At 43.4% G+C, this 17,144-nt stretch overlaps 1 protein-coding gene across 6 annotated transcripts in view; it reads right to left on the bottom strand.

The window, feature by feature from the left end:
• Positions 1-17,144, bottom strand: part of zc3h18 (zinc finger CCCH-type containing 18) — a 248,614-nt gene that overhangs the window by 54,344 nt on the left and 177,126 nt on the right. For all 6 annotated transcript variants that reach the window (XM_060837894.1, XM_060837895.1, XM_060837893.1 and 3 more), the window contains 2 exons: positions 10,183-10,332; positions 8,105-8,245 (listed from right to left, as the gene is read on the bottom strand). In XM_060837894.1, coding sequence (XP_060693877.1) covers positions 8,105-8,245; positions 10,183-10,332 — 291 coding nt within the window. The remainder of the gene's footprint in view (positions 1-8,104; positions 8,246-10,182; positions 10,333-17,144) is intronic.

The raw sequence follows: 17,144 nt of genomic DNA, 5'->3' as shown, positions 1-17,144 counted from the left end.
CAAACCACTATAAATACCGGAAGAAACATCAAAGCAGCGCTTCACAGGAGGCTCCAATAGCACTGATGATGTTCCCTAGCCAGGGAACGAAACGTTTGCAGCAAAGACTTCCAGCTCGGCGAACAGAACCACAACAATTTTCTCACTGTTTAGTAAATAGTCCATGCCTGTATTATTTTTCCAAAGTGCAAGATTTCGCATTTGTTCATGCTGAATTTCATCAGCAATTTCCTGGACCACTCTTCAAAACCATCTAAATCTTTCTGCAGCCTCCCCACCTCCTCAGTACTACCTTCCTGCCCACCTAACTTTGTATCATCAGCAAACTTCGCCAAAATGCCCCCAGTCCCTTCATCCAGGTCATTAATACATAAAGTTAACAGCCACGGCCCCAACACTGAACACTGTGGGACAGCACTTGTCACTGGCTGCCATTCCGAAAATGAACTTTTTATGGTTTGGGAGAAGATATGTAGCTTGGGTGCTCGTTGTTGTGGTTCTGTTCACCGAGCTGCGAATTTATGTTGCAGATGTTTCGTCCCCTGTCTAGGTGACATCCTCAGTGCTTGGGAGCCTCCTGTGAAGCGCTTCTGTGAAGTTTCCTCTGGCATTTATTGTCATCTTGCCGGAGGAAAGATCACAGAAGCGCTTCACAGGAGGCTCCCAAGCACTGAGGATGTCACCTAGACAGGGGACGAAACATCTGCAACATAAACTCCCAGCTCGGTGAACAGAACCACAACAATGAACTTTGATCCCAACTTGGTGTCTTCTGTCAGACAGCCAATCTTCAATCCACGCCCGTAGCTCATCCCGAACACTATGGGCCCTCACCTTACTCAGCAACCTCCTGTGAGGCACCTTGTGAAAGGCCTTTTGAAAGTCTAGATAGATAACATGCACTGGGTTTCCCTGGTCTAACCTACTTGTTACATCTTCAAAGAATTCTCACAGGTTTGTCAGGCACGACCTCCCCTTACTAAATCCATGCTGACTTGTTCTAATATGACCCCGCACTTCCAAAAAATTAAAAATCTCATCCTTAACGATGGATTCTAGAATTTTACTAACAACCAAGGTCATGTTAATTGGCCTATAATTTTCCATCTTTTGTCTTGATTCTTTCTTGAACAAAGGGGTTACAACAGCGGTTTTCCAATCACCTGGGACTTTCCCTGACCCCAGTGAGTTTTGAAAGATCACAACCAACGCCTCCACGATTTCTTCGGCCACCTCCCTTAGAACTCTAGGATGCAGCCCATTGGGGCCAGGAGAATTATCAACTTTTAGACCTTATAGCTCTTCAAGCACTTTATCTTTTGTAATGGCTACCATACGCAACTCTGCCCCTGACTCTCCTTAATTTTTGGGATATTACTCATGTCTTCCACTGTGAAGACTGACACAAAATATTTATTGAGTTCATCAGCTATTTCCTTATCTTCCTGGACTAGCCCAATGTCTACTTTTGCCTCTCGTTTGTTTCTTCTGTATTGTAAGAAACTTTAACTATCATTTCTAATATTACTGGCTAGCTTACTTTCATATTTGATCCTGTCCTCCCTTATTTCTCTCTTTGTTATCCTCAGTTTGTTTTTGTAGTCTTCCCAACCGTTTGATTTCCCACTGCTCTTGGCCACTTTATAGGATCTCTCTTTTTCTTTGATACATTTTCTGACTTCCTTTATCAGCCATGGCTGTCTAATCTGCCCTGGTAATCTTTATAATTTTTGGGATGAACCTCAATTACACCCAGAAACTCCTGCCATTGTTGCTCTACTATCTTTCCTGCTAGGTTCTACTTCCAATCGATTTTCATCAGTTTCTCTTTCATGCTCTTGTAATTACCTTCATTTAAAGTCTGGTTGAAGATTTGTAGCTCGGGTGTCCGTTGTTGTGGTTCTGTTCGCCGAGCTGGAAGTTTTTGCTGCAAACGTTTCGTTCCCTGGCTAGGGAACATCATCAGTGCTATTGGAGCCTCCTGTGAAGCGCTGCTTTGATGTTTCTTCCGGTATTTATAGTGGTTTGTTCTTGCCGCTTCCGGGTGTCAGTTTCAGCTGTAGTAGTTTGTATATGGGGTCCAGGTCGATGTGTCTGTTGATGGATGTTCTTGCCGTTTCCGGGTGTCAGTTTCAGCTGTAGTGGTTTGTATATGGGGTCCAGGTCCATGTGTCTGTTAATGGAGTTTGTGGATGAATGCCATGCCTCTAGGAATTCCCTGGCTGTTCTCTGTCTGGCTTGTCCTATGATGGTAGTGTTTTCCCAGTCAAATTCATGTTCATGGTTGTCTGAGTGTATGGCTACTAGGGATAGCTGGTCGTGTCGTTTTGTGGCTAGCTGATGTTCATGGATGCGATTGTTAGCTGTCTTCCTGTTTGTCCTATATAGTGTTTTGTGCAGTCCTTGCATGGTATTTTGTAAACTACGTTAGTTTGGCTCGTGCTGGCTATTGGGTCCTTTGTTCTAGTGAGTTGTTGTCTGAGTGTGGAAGTTGGCTTGTGTGCTGTTATGAGTCCTAAGGGTCGCAGTAGTCTGGCTGTCAGTTCTGAGACGCTCCTGACGTATGGTAGTGTGGCTAGTCCTTTTGGTTGTGGCATGTCCTCGTTCCCCGTGGTCTATCTCTTAGGCATCTGGTGATAAAGTTGCGTGGGTATCCGTTTTTGGCGAATACCTTGTATAGGTGTTCCTCTTCCTCTTTTCGCAGTTCTGGTGTACTGCAGTGTGTTGTGGCTCTTTTGAATAGTGTCCTGATGCAGCTTCGTTTGTGTGTGTTGGGGTGGTTGCTTTCATAGTTTAGGACTTGGTCTGTGTGTGTTGGTTTCCTGTGTACCCTTGTGGTGAATTCTCCGTTGGGTGTTCTCTCTACTAACACATCTAGAAATGGGAGTTGGCTATCCTTTTCCTCTTCTCTCGTGAATCGTATTCCTGTGAGTGTGGCGTTGATGATTCGGTGTGTTTTTTCTATTTCTGTGTTTTTGATGATTACAAAGGTGTCATCGACGTATCTGATCCAGAGTTTGGGTTGGATTTGTGGTAGGGCTGTATGTTCTAACCTTTGCATAACTGCGTCTGCTATGAGTCCTGAGATTGGTGATCCCATGGATTACCTTCATTTAACTGTAACACCATTACATCCAATTTTGCCGTCTCTCTTTCAAACTGCAGACTGAACTCTACCATATTATGATCGCTGCCTCTTAAGTGTTCCCTTACTTTAAGTTCTTTTATAAAGTCTGGCTCATTACATGACACTTAAGTCCAGAATAAGATGTAACATTAAATGCTGCGGTGAAAGAGCACATAGTGGAGCACCATGGTGTAGTATAGATTGGTCTGCTAACAGTAAGCAGAAAATTGGCATAAATGGGCCTTTTTCTGAGGCTGGCAAGCTGAAATTGGAGGAGCGCTACAGGGATCAATGCTGGGTCCTCAACAACTTAGTCTATAACCATTGATTTGGATCAGAGGACTGAGTGCACAGTAGCTAAATTTGCTAATGATAACAAGATAGGAATGAAAGGAAGTTGTCAAAAGAAGTTGGGAGGATCTGTGAAGGGATAGAGAGAGGGTAAGTGAATGGGCAAAAGTTCGGCAGATGAAATATAACATAGGAAAATGTGAACTTCCCACTCTGACAGGAAGAATAGAGAAACAATTTACTATTTCAGAAGGCTTTTGAAGAAGTCCCACATAAGAAATTAGTGTCTAAAATTCAAGTACATGGGATTGTTGGGGTAGTGTATTGAGATGGATAGAAAACGGATTATTAGGAAACAAAAAGTAGGATTAAATGGGTCTTTTTTTGACTGGCAGTGACTAGTGGGTTATGTGGGATCTTTGAAAAAAAGCCCCAGCTATTCACAATATATATATTATTAACTTCGATGAGGGAACTAAATGTTAAATTTCCAAATGTGCAGTTGACAAAAAGCTGGAGTGGGAGGGCGAGCTGGGTGGAAGATGCAGAGATGCTTCAGTGTGATTTGGACAAGCTGAGAGTGAGCGAGCAAATATCTGGTAGATGTGATATAATGTGAACAAATATGAGCATTTCCATTTTGCTGGCAAGAACTGCAAGTGGATTATAATCTGAATGGCTCAGAATTGAGAGGGGGGAAATGCACAATGAGATTTGGGTGCACTCATACACAAAAGAGTCATAGAGACGTACAACACGGAAACAGACCATCCGATCCATGCTGACCAGATATCCTAACCTAATCTGGTCCCATTGGCAGCACCTGGCCCACATCCCTTTCAACTCTTCCCATTCACATACCAATCCAGATACCTTTTAAATATTCTAAGTGTACCAGCCTCCACCACTTCTTCTGGCAGCTCATTCCATAAATATACCACCCTTTGCGTGAAAAAGTTGCCCCTCAGGTGTCGTCGATAGTATAGAGGGCAACTGCAAGCTGCTGTGCGACATAGACAGGATGCAGAGCTGGGCTGAAAAATGACAGATGGAGTTCAACCTGGATAAATGTGAAGTGATACATTTTGGAAGATCAAACTTGAATGCTGAATATAGGATTCTTGGCAGTGTGGAGGAACAAAGGGATCTGGGTGTGCAAGTATATAGATCCCTCAAAGTTGCCACCCAAGTAGATAGGACTGTTAAGAAAGCATATGGTGTTTTGGCTTTCATTAACAGGGGTATCGAGTTTAAGAGCTGCAAGGTTTTGCTGCAGCTCTACAAGTCCCTGGTGAGACCACACTTGGAATATTGTGTCCAGTTCTGGTTGCCCTACTATAGGAAAGATAAAGAGGCTTTGGAAAGGGTGCAAAAAAGGTTTACCAGGATGCTGCCTAGACTGGAGAGCTTGCCTTACAAAGAAAGGTTGAATAAGCTCGGACTTTTCTGTCTAAAGAGAAGGAGGAAGAGAGGAGACCTGATCAAGGTATACAAAATAATGAGAGGAATAGATAGAGTCAATAACCAGAGACTTTTCCCCAGGGCAGGATTGACTGGTACGAGATGTCATAGTTTGAAGATATTAGGAGGAAGGTATAAAGGAGACATCAGAGGTAGGTTTTTTATGCAGAGAGCTGTGAATGCATGAAATGCGTTGCCAGCTGTGGTGGCGGAAGTGAAGTCACTGGGGACAATTAAGTGACTGTTGGACATGCACATGTATAGCAGTGAGTTGAGGGGTGCGTAGGTAAAGTTACTATATTTTTCATTAGAATTAAGTCTCGGCACAACATCGTGGGCATAAGGGCCTGTTCTGTGCTGTACTTTTCTATGTCTTCTATGTTTTATTAACAATGGGGGGCTGGAGGCAAGAGTAATGGGTTAACACTGTTGAAAAACATTCATTATGTCGACCCATTTAACAAGATGAGGTAGTATTCAGTATCTAACATTAGTTAATAAGATGAAAAGTATAAATTGTATGAATCCAGTTAGCAAGGTTAAAAACATTCATTGTATAACAGTAAAGGGCTTGGTCTCTGCTACTGATACTCGTTGATTGTAACGGTCACCCAATTAATATGGATGCTGCCGTATCTGGATGCTCCTCCCCGTAAAATGACTATATAGTTTATTGAGAAACTGCTATTCCAAAGAAGACCGTGAACTCATTTCTCTGTGCACATGGACAATTGTTCTCTCTCCCTCCAAGGCCCACAATAAAGATGAAGGAGGTAAAACTATACTGTGTCTCTGAGTGTTTTGCTTCAACTGAAGAGGGAATGGGGCGACAAGACAATAAAATAACATTCCAAAAATGCTAAGAAATCAAGGGGCAAAATGGGAGGGGAATAAGTACAGTTTCCGTTACTGGAGAAAAGTATTAGGAAAACAAATAGAACTAAAGGCCAGTAATTCTCCTGAACCTGATGGATTGCATCCAAGGATATTAAAAAAATAAGATAAAGAGATAGTTGATGCATTGGTAGTAATCTTTCATCAATTCTTTGACCCTGCAAAAGTCTCAGAGGATTGAACAGGATGTTGGGGAGGCCTCTTCTAGAGTAGTGTCCAGTTTGGTCTCCCTGTTATTGGAAGGATATGATTAAGCTGGAGAGGGTTCAGAAGAGATTTACCAAGATGCTGCCGACAATGGAGGGTTTGAGTTATAAGGAGAGCTGGACGGGTTGGTCCTCTTTTCACTGGAGTCCACGAAGTTGAGAGATGGTCTGGTAGAGGTTCATAAAATCATGAGGGGTAAAGATAAGATGGATGGCAGATGTTGTTTCCCTAGGGTGGGGGATTTCAAGACGAGGGAGCATATCTTTAAGGTGAGAGGAGAAAGATAAAAAAAAAAAGGCACGAGGGATTTTTTTTCTCCACTTTTTAAAAACCAGAGTGGTTCGTGTTTGGAATGAACTTCCAGAAAATTGTGTGTCCAATCCAGAGGCGAAAGTGGATACTGCAGATTAGACTCAAGATTAGAGTTGTGCTGGAAAAGCACAGCAGGTCAGGCAGCATCCGAGGAGCAGGAAAATCGATGATAAATTGCTTTTGCCTGAAACATCAATTTTCCTAGCCCTTGGATGCTGCCTGATCAGCACTGTCCAGACCATCATGGAAGCCAACCTCCCATCCATGGGCTCCCTTTATACTTCCCGTTGCCATGGAAGTCTGCTAACATCATCAAAGACCCATCCCATCCCAGTAATGCTCTTTTCCAACATCTTCCAACAGGGAGAAGCTTGAACATGCACTGATGGGTTTAAGAACAGCTTCTTCCCTGCTGTTATTAGATTGCTGAATGGACATCTCTAACTTCAAATCATGCTGATCTTGCTAATATTGATCTTGCTTTGTAACCTGCTTTGCCTTGCCCAGTCTCAGCACTTTATGATACGCGTGTCCTTGTTTGCTGTGATCTGCCTTTACTGCTCGCGAAACAAAACAAAACTTTTCACTGTACTTAGGCAATTGCGACTACAATAAATCAAATCAAAAGCAAGGGTATAGTTACAATGCTTAAGAGACATTTAGATAAGGAAATGAATAAGAAATGGTTGGAAACACGTGGGCCAAGTGCAGGCAGGTGGGACTAATTTGGTTTGGGATTATGGTCGGCATGGAATGGTTGGACAGAAGGGTCTGCTTCCATGCTACATGACTCTGATTGGAAATTTCTCAATTTTAACACCCTTATTCAAAAAGAAAAAAAAAGGGGGGGGGGTGGGAAGGACAGACTAGGGCAGTATGGTGGGGCTCAATGATTAGCACTGCTGCCTCACAGCACCAGGGTTCGATTCCACCCTCGAGCAACTGTCTGTGTGGAGTTTGCACACAGTGTCTCCCCGTGTCTGCATGGGTTTCCTCCGGCTGCTTCGGTTCCCTCCCACAGTCCAAAGATGTGCAAGTTAGGTCGATTGGTCATACTAAATTATCCACAGTGTCCAGGCATGTGTAAGTTAGATGTGTTAGCCATGGGAAATGCAGGGATAGGGTATGGAGGTGGGTCTAGATAGGATGCTCTTTGGAGGATTGGTGCGAACTTGTTTGGTGGAATGACCTGTTTCCACACTGTAGAGATTCAATTCAATGATAAAAAGGGGTAAATATTTGGAGAGACAAGTCCAAAGGGTGTCTCAGTTCTGGTTCTGCTCTTTTATCAGCATTTGTATCCTATTTTCACTTTGCACTTAGCAGAGGCAAATCACCTGTCCACTGCAAGGCAGAAAAGGAATAATATTTGTAATTCTGTCCATTTGTATAATCATATAAAATATTCTGTGTCACTCTGTCCAGCAATAATCTGTCTAATTCTGGTTGTAGTATTGAACAGAAACTTTACCGTCACTTCTCCCATCCTTCCCCCAACTGAGCTATGCCTCCATGATAGTGGCTGCCCTCCTGTATTCTCAATCCATGCAATATTAGTAATGTTTAATAAGTGGGGTGTCACAAGAGAACAAAACCATATCCCGGACAATGATCTGTAACAGGGATTTGGATTGCTTCTCTTTTCTCAAACCCACCAGTAAAGGCCAATCTTAGGGCTGTAAACTATTGAGCCTGCTGACTGACCCTTCAGGAATATGTATCAACAGCAAGGATTGTGGCAGGACTATTGTCCAACATTACTGCTTTTATACAATTTGACATGCATTTAAAAGAATAGAAACCCTATCTCACCTTGACCTGTGGGACCCGGATGCAGATTGAGAACCAGATGCTGATGTTGACCGAGACGCTGAACGAGAATGTGATCGCGAGCGAGAGCTTGATCCACTGTAACTGCTGCCACTGTCGCTTCCACTTCCACTTGCTGTCCGCCTGCACAGATATTGAGTATGCAGATTTTATTCAACATACAAAGGAAAAGATGAAACATTAACCAGAGAAGATTTGCAAGAATGCAACTGGGACTGGGGAGCTCAAGTTATAGGGAGAGGCTGAATAGGCTGGAGCTGTCATCCTCGAGAGCATTAGATGCTGAGGGGTGACTGTGTAAAGGCTTAGAAAATGGTGACAGGCATAGATTTAGTAAATATCCAAGATCTTTTTCACAGGGTAGGATCCAGAGGGCATAGGTTTAAGGTGAGAGGGGAAAGATTTAAAAAGGACCTGAGGGGGAACTTTTTCACTCAGAGGGTGGTGAGTGCATAGAATGAACTGTCAGAGGAAGTGGTGGAGGCTGGTACAATTACTAAATTTAAAAGGCATATGGATGGGTATATGAATAAGAAGGGTTTAGAGTATATGGGTCAAGTGTTGACAAATGGGACTAGATCAGACTGAGATGCCTGGTCAGTGCGGATGAATTGGACCTTACTGTATGACTCTATGACTTTACAATTGATTAAATATTTTTGAAGTGTAGTCACTATTCTGATAGACTGTAGCTCTTCCCTGTTCATCTTAGAACAGTGTCATGGGCTCTTAAGCACCCACTGAAAACACAAATGGAGTTTTAGTTTAAAAACATTATCAGAGATTGCAGAACTGGAATGTCAAGTAACAAAATTAACCAGAACGACTTCAGATTAATCAAAATATAAGGTGTGCTGGGCAAAATTTCAAAGAAACATCCCAAAACAGTCAGGACCAAAAGGAAATACAGTAATTGGACAGAATTGGTCACAGGCAGAAGGCAGGGTGGTGAAGGTGGCATTTGGCACATTTGCCTCCACTGGTCTTAACACTAAGTACAGAAGGTGGGAGGTAATATTACAGCTGTACAGGACATTTCTAGTCATCCTTCTATAGGAAGGATATTGTTAAACTTGAAAGGGTGCAGAAAAGATTTACAAGAATGTAGTTGGCACAGGAGGGCTTGAGTTATAGGGAGAGGCTGAATAGGCTGGAGCTTTTATCCCCTGGATAAAAGAACTGGTCTCGTTAGTGCTGCATATACCTGAAGCATAACCTCCCTATTTTTGTATTCAATTCCCCTGGCAATAAATAATAACTTTCTATTAACTTAGCTAATTACATACTGTACATGCATGCTAACATTTTGTGATTCATTCACTGGGACACACAGATTCTTCTGCATCTCAAGGCTCAGTGATCTCTTTTCATTTAGATAATATGCTTTTTTTATTCTTCCTGCCAGAGTATTGTTTCATCTCATTTCTGTCAGGAAGTGAGCAGAAATATGTGAAGAATAGTGTTGTCACTGTAGGTCATGGAAATAATGAATGGGATGTGTTAGGGTTGAAGGTTCTGTGCTGGGACCAGTGCAGTTTCTAAATGATAGAAATTGAGGGGGAACTTTTTCCCACACAGAGGATGATGCATATATGTAACGAGCTGCCAGAGGAAATGGTACAGGTAGATGCAATATTTAAAAGTCATTTGGACAAGAACATGGGTGGGAAATGTCTGGAGGGATATGGGCCCAATGCAGGCAAATGGGACGAGTGCTGTTTAGGAAACTTGGTAGGCATGAATGAGTTGCACCCAAGTGCCTGCTTCCATTCTGTATGACTCTTCTTTGGGAATAATTTTCAAAAAACCTGGAATTATACCAGCAACTTGATTGGCACTAATGGAGGAGTTCAATGAAACTTGATCAGAGGATGCTAATTGATAGTCTCCAACAACAGATTGGTTGGTAGCGGTTCTGAGATAGCACCAAACAAAACTGAGACAGTTTTAGAGGCTGTTTTATTGCAGAGCCTCTTATAGAGACTTGCTTTGATTTTAACAACATTTAGTTATAAGTGATCTTATCTGAAAGCAGTAATCCATCCAAATGTCTGCCAAACCTCCGAGGTGGTGTCCGGGGCTGCCGTTCTTTCTTTCTTCCATCTCGGTTCTCAGCAGGTTTTGTGCCCTCTGTGGTGGTCTTTGGAACCTTTGCCCCTGTGGTGTGTCCTGTTGGCTGTGGAGATGGAAGTTTCTTCATTGCTTTTTCACTGTTTGGAGAACAAGTCACATAAAATGAGAATTTTGATGAGAGTTTCGAAACATCAATTAATGCTTCAATAAAGTCATAGAGATGCACAGCACAGAAAAATATTTTTTTATCCAATTTGTCTTTGCTGATCAGATATCCGAAATTAATCTAATCCCATTTTCCTGCACTTGCCTCATATCCCTCTAAACCTTTCCTATCTATTTACCTGTCCAAATGTCTTTTAAATGTTGTAATTGTACCCACCTCTACCACTTCCTCCGGCAGCTCACTCCATACACTCACCACCCTCTGTATGAAAATACTGCGCATCAATCCCTTTGAAATTTTCCCCCTCTCACCTTAAACCTATGCCCTCTCATTCTGAATTCCCGAACCTGGGGAAAAGACCTTGGCTATTCACCTTAACTGTGCCCCTCATAATTTTATAAACCTCTATTAGGTCACCCTTCAGCCTGTGAGGCTGGCGCAGAAAAATGTTCCAGTCTGTAGTCCAAAAGACATTCAACAAGGTGCTACAAAAAAAGGTCCTGTATAAGATAAAGATGCATCATGGTACAGGTAATCATGGATTGGCTAACTAACAGGAAGCAAAGAGTGGGGAAAAATGAGTGCTTTTCTGTTTGGAAATCAGTGACTAGTGGGTGTGCCTCAGGAATCAATGTTGGGAATGCAATTTTTTTTACAATTTACGTAGATGATTTGGAGTTGGGGACCACGTGTAGTACATAGAACATAGAACAATACAGCACAGAACAGGCCCTTTACCCCACGATGCTGTGCCGAACATTTGTCCTAGCTTAAGCACCTATCCATGTACCTATCCAATTGCCGCTTAAAGGTTATCAATGATTCTGACTCTACCACTGCCACGGGCAGCGCATTCCATGCCCCCACCACTCTCTGGGTAAAGAACCCACCCCGACATCTCCCCTATACCTTCCACCCTTCACCTTAAATTTATGTCCCCTTGTAATACCCGGGGAAAAAGTTTCTGACTGTCTACTCTATCTGTTCCCCTGATCATCTTATAAACCTCTGTCAAGTCACCCCTCATCCTTCGCCATTCCAATGAGAAAAGGCCGAGCACTCTCAACCTATCTTCGTATGACCTATTCTCCATTCCAGGCAACATCCTGGTAAATCTCCTCTGCACCCTCTCCAAAGCTTCCACATCTTTCCAAAAATGAGGCGACCAGAACTGCACACAGTACTCCAAATGTGGCCTTACCAAGGTCCTGTACAGCTGCAACATCACCTCACGACTCTTGAATTCAATCCCTCTGCTAATGAACGCTAATACACCATAGGCCTTCTTACAAGCTCTATCCACCTGAGTGGCAACTTTCAAAGATCTATGAACATAGATCCCAAGATCCCTCTACTCCTCCACCTTACTAAGAACTCTACCGTTAACCCTGTATTCCACATTCTTATTTGTCCTTCCAAAATGGACAACTTCACACCTGACAGGATTGAACTCCATCTGCCATTCCTCAGCCCAGCTCTGCATCATATCTAAGTCCCTTTGCAACTGACAACAGCCCTCCTCACTATCCACAACTCCACCAATCTTCGTATCGTCTGCAAATTTACTGACCCACCCTTCGACTCCCTCTTCCAAGTCATTAATAAAAATTACAAACAGCAGAGGACCCAGAACTGATCCCTGCAGAAGTCCACTTGTAACTGGGCTCCAGGCTGAATATTTACCATCTACCATCACTCTCTGACTTCGACCGTTAGCAAGTTCTCTGTCCAACTGGTCAAACTTCCCACTATCCCATGCCTCCTGACTTTCCGCATAAGCCTACCATGGGGATCCTTATCAAATGCCTTACTAAAATCCATGTACACTACATCCACTGCTCTACCCTCATCCACATGCTTGGTCACCTCCTCAAAGAATTCAATAAGACTCGTAGGGCAAGACCTACCCCTCACAAATCCGTGCTGGCTGCCCCTAATCAAGCAGTGTCTTTCCAGATACTCATAAATCCTATCCCTCAGTACCCTTTCCATTACTTTGCCTACCACCGAAGACAGACTAACTGGCCTGTAATTCCCAGGGTTATCTCTATTCCCTTTTTTAAACAGGAGCACAACATTCGCTACTCTCCAGTCCCCTGGCATTACCCCCATTGACAGTGAAGACGGAAAGATCATTGCCAATGGTTCTGTAATTTCCTCTTTTGCTTCCCACATAATCCTAGGATATATCCCGTCAGGCCCAGGGGACTCGCCTATCCTCAAGTTTTTCAAAATGCCCATCTTCCTTCCTAACAAGTATCTCCTCTAGCTTACCAGTCCGTTTCATACTCTCCTCTTCAACAATACGGTCCCTCTCATTTGTAAATACTGAAGAAAAGTACTCATTCAAGACCTCTCCTATCTCTTCCGACTCAATACACAGTCGCCCACTACTGTCCTTGATCGGACCTACCCTTGTTCTCGTCATTCTCATGTTTCTCACATACACATAAAAGGCCTTGGAGTTATCCTTGATCCTATCTGCTAAAGATGTTTTCATGTCCTCTTTTAGCTCTCTTAACCCCTTTCTTCAGCTCCCTCCTGGCTATCCTGTATCCCTCCAACGCTCTGTCTGAACCTTGTTTCCTCAACCTTATGTAAGCCTCCTTCCTCCTCCTTACAAGACATTCAACCTCCCTCGTCAACCAAGGTTCCCTCACACGACCATCTCTTTCCTGCCTGACAGGTACATACATATCAAGGACACGTCGTATCTGCTCCTTGAAAAAGTTTCACATTTCAATGACATCCTTCCCTGACAGCCTGTGCTCCCAATTTATGCTCCTCAGATCCTGTCTTGCAGCATCGTATTTACCCTTCTCCCAATTGTAAAACCTGCCCTGTTGCACGCATCTATCTCTCTCCATAACCAAGGTGAAAGTCACAGAATTGTGGTCACCATTACCAAAATGCTCACCCGCTAACAAGCCCATCACTTGTCCCGGTTCGTTACCAAGTACCAAATTCAATATGGCCTCCCCTCTGATCGGACAATCTACATATGGAGTTAGAAAAGCTTCCTGGACACACTGCACAAACACCGCCCCATCCAATCTTGATCTAAAGAGCTTCCAATCAATATTTGGGAAGTTGAAATCGCCCATGACTACTACCCTGTGGCTTCTGCACCTTTCCAAAATCTGTTTACCACACTGTAGTGTGTCAAAGTTTGCAAATGACTCTCAGATGAGTGGTGGAGCAAAGTGTGCAGAGGAGCATAGATAGTTTAAGTGAGTGGGCAAAGGTGTGTAGATGGAGTACAATGTTAGTAATAGTGAAGTCATCCATTTTGGTAGGAATAACAGTAGGAAGGACTATTATTTCAATGATAAAAAAATTGCAGTAGGCAATTACTTGAGAAAGGATGTTCTGGCATTAGAGGGGGTACAGAGGAGTTTCACCAGGTTGACTGCAGAGTTGAGGGAGTTGGCTTATGAGGAGAGACTGAGTAGATTGGGATTATATTCCTTGGAATTTAGAAGAATGAGGGGAAATCTTAGAAACATATAAAATTATGAAGGTAATAGATAAGATAGAAGTAGAGAGAATGTTCCCACTAGTGGGTGAAACTAGGACAAGAGGATGAAACTAGGACAAGAGGATATAGCCTCAAAATTACAGGGAGCAATCTTAAGACTGAATTGAGAAGGAATTTCTTCACCCAGAGGGTTGTGAATCTATCGAATTCTCAGCCCAGTGAAGTAGTTGATGTTACCTCAGTAAATGCTTTTTTTTGAACAGTAAAAGGAATTAAGGGTTATGGTGAGTGGGCAGGTAAGTGGCGCTGAGGCCACAAAAAGATCAGCCATGATCTTATTGAACGGCAGAGTGGGTTTTAAGGACCAGATGGCCTATTCCTAATTCTTATGTTGTATCTAGTCTCTCCTTATACCTCAAACCCTCTAGTCATGACAACATTCTTGGAAATCTTTTTTTGCACCCTTTCCAGTTTAATAACATCCTTCCTACAGCTACCATAGTTGGATACAGTACTCCAAAAGTGGCCTCATCAATGCATTGTACAGCTGCAACACAACATGCTGATGTCTATACTCAATGCACTGAACAATGAAGCCACCTGTGGCAAATGCCGCCTTTACCACTCTGTCGACTTGTGACACTACTTTCAAGAACTATGAACCCGCACCTTGAAGTGCCTCTGTTCAACAACACTTCCCCAGGCTCTAATATTAACTGTGAAAGTCATAGAGTAAAAAATGAGGTCTGCAGATGCTGGAGATCACAGCTGCAAATGTGTTGCTGGTCAAAGCACAGCAGGCCAGGCAGCATCTCAGGAATAGATGCTGCCTGGCTTGCTGTGCTTTGACCAGCAACACATTTGCAGCTGTGAAAGTCATAGAGTCATACAGCATGGAAACAGACCCTTTAGTCCAACCAGTCCATTCTGACTATGTTCCCACCTGCCTGCGCTTGGTCCATATCATGACAAACCTTTCCTATTCACGAACCCATCAAAATGTCTTTTAAACGTTATAACCGCACCTGTATCCAGCACTTTCTCTGGTAGTTAATTCCATACACACATGAAGCACTCTCTGTAAAAATGATGCCCCTCATGTCTGTTTAAATTTTCACTCTCACCTTAAAAATATGCCCTTAATTTTGAACACCCAATCCTCGGGAAGAGACTCTCGTCATTCATGCCCCTCAATTTGATAAACCTCAAGAAGGTCACCCTTCAACCTCCTATGCTGCAGTGGGAAAAGTCCCAACCTATCCAGTCTATTTTTAATGTCTCAAACCCTCCATTCCTGGTAACATCTGGTAATCTTTTCTGAATCCTCTCCAGTTTAATAATATCCCTCCTATGAAAGGGTACTCCAGAAGAGGCCTCACGAACAACCCTATACAAATGCCTTCTTAACCTATCCCCCTGTGACGCAAATTTGAAAGAATTATGCACCTGAACTGCCAGGAAACACCTATAATTTGGAGACAGCGATCACAATTCTGTCAGGTTTACTTTAGTGATGGAAAGGGATAGGTGTACTCCACTGAGCAAGAGTTACAGCTGGAGGAAGGGAAATTACGATGCAATAAGGAAAGATTTAGGAAGTGTAGAATGGGGAAGGAAACTGCAGGGGATGAGCACATTAAAAATGTGGAGCTTATTCAAGGAAAAGCTCCTGTGTGTCCTAGATAAGTATGTACCTGTCAGGCAGGGAGGAAGACATAGTAAACCACAGCTCACGTGCTCTAAGGAAGTGGAATCCCTGGTCAAGAAGAAGGCGGCAGCTTGTGTTAGGACAAAATGTGAAAACTCAGTTAGGGCGGTTGAGGGTTACAAGGAAGTCAGGAAAGTCCGAAAAAGAGAGCTCAGAAGAGCCAGGAGGAGACATGAGAAGTTGTTGGCGGATAGGATCAGGGTAAACCCTAAGGCTTTCCATAGGTATGTCTGGAATAAAAGAATGACGAAAGTTAAATTAGGGCCAATCAAGGATAATAGTGGGAAGTTGTGTGTGGAGTCAGAGGAGATAGGGGAAGCACTGAATAAATATTTTTCGACAGTATTCACTAGAGAAAATGAAAATGTTGGCGAGGAAGGTACAGAAATACTTGCATCTAGACTAGAAGAGATTGAGGTTCATAAGGAAGAGTTTTTAGAAATACTGCAGAGTGTGAAAATAGACATGTCCCCTGGGCCAGATGGGATCTATCCTAGGATCCTCTGGGAAGCAAGGGAAGAGATTGTCGAGCCTTTGGCATTGATCTTCAAATCACCATTGTCTACAGGAATAGTGCCTGAGGACTGGAGGATAGCAAATGTGGTTCCCTTGTTCAAAAAGGATAGTAGAGACAACCCTGGTAATTACAGACCAGTAAGTCTCACTTCAGTTGTTGGAAAAGGTTATAAGAGATAGGATTTATAACCATCGAGAAAAGATAATCTGATCAGGGACAGTCAGCACGGTTTTGTGAAGGGTAGGTTGTGCCTAATGAATCTTATTGAGTTTTTTGATAAAGTGACCAAACAGGTAGAGGAGAGTAAACCAGTTGATGAGGTGTAATTGGATTTCAGCAAGGCGTTCAATAAGGTTCCCTACAGTAGGCTATTATACAAAATGCGGAGGAATGCGATTGTGGGAGACATAGCAGTTTGGATCAGTAATTGGCTTGCTGAAAGAAAACAGAGGGTTGTAGTTGATGGAACATGTTCATCTTGGTGTCCAGTTACTAGTGAGTAAAAAATGAGGTCTGCAGATGCTGGAGATCACAGCTGAAAACGTGTTGCTGGTTAAAGCGCAGCAGGTTAGGCAGCATCTCGGGAATAGGGAATTCGACGTTTCGAGCATAAGCCCTTCATCAGGAATGAGAGAGAGTAGCCAAGCAGGCTAAGACAAAAGGTAGGGAGGAGGGGCGATGGAGGTGGGATAGGTGGAAGGAGGTCAAGGTGAGGGTGATAGGCCGGAGTGGGGTGGGGGCGGAGAGGTCAGGAAGAAGATCTTCTTCCTGACCTCTCCGCCCCCACCCCACTCCGGCCTATCACCCTCACCTTGACCTCCTTCCACCTATCCCACCTCCATCGCCCCTCCCCCCAAGTCCCTCCTCCCTACCTTTTGTCTTAGCCTGCTTGGCTACTCTCTCTCATTCCTGATGAAGGGCTTATGCTCGAAACGTCGAATTCCCTATTCCCGAGATGCTGCCTAACTTGCTGCGCTTTAACTAGCAACACATTTTCAGTCCAGTTACTAGCGGCATACCACAAGGGTTGGCGTTGGGTCCACTGCTGTTCGTCATTTTTATAAATGACCTGGATGAGGG

Source organism: Hemiscyllium ocellatum, chromosome 17 (genome assembly GCF_020745735.1).
Source record: "Hemiscyllium ocellatum isolate sHemOce1 chromosome 17, sHemOce1.pat.X.cur, whole genome shotgun sequence".
In the NCBI taxonomy this organism is placed as follows: Eukaryota; Metazoa; Chordata; class Chondrichthyes; order Orectolobiformes; family Hemiscylliidae; genus Hemiscyllium; species Hemiscyllium ocellatum.
Note: the sequence above shows the minus strand (reverse complement) of the source record. Positions and strands in the feature narration are given on the sequence as shown.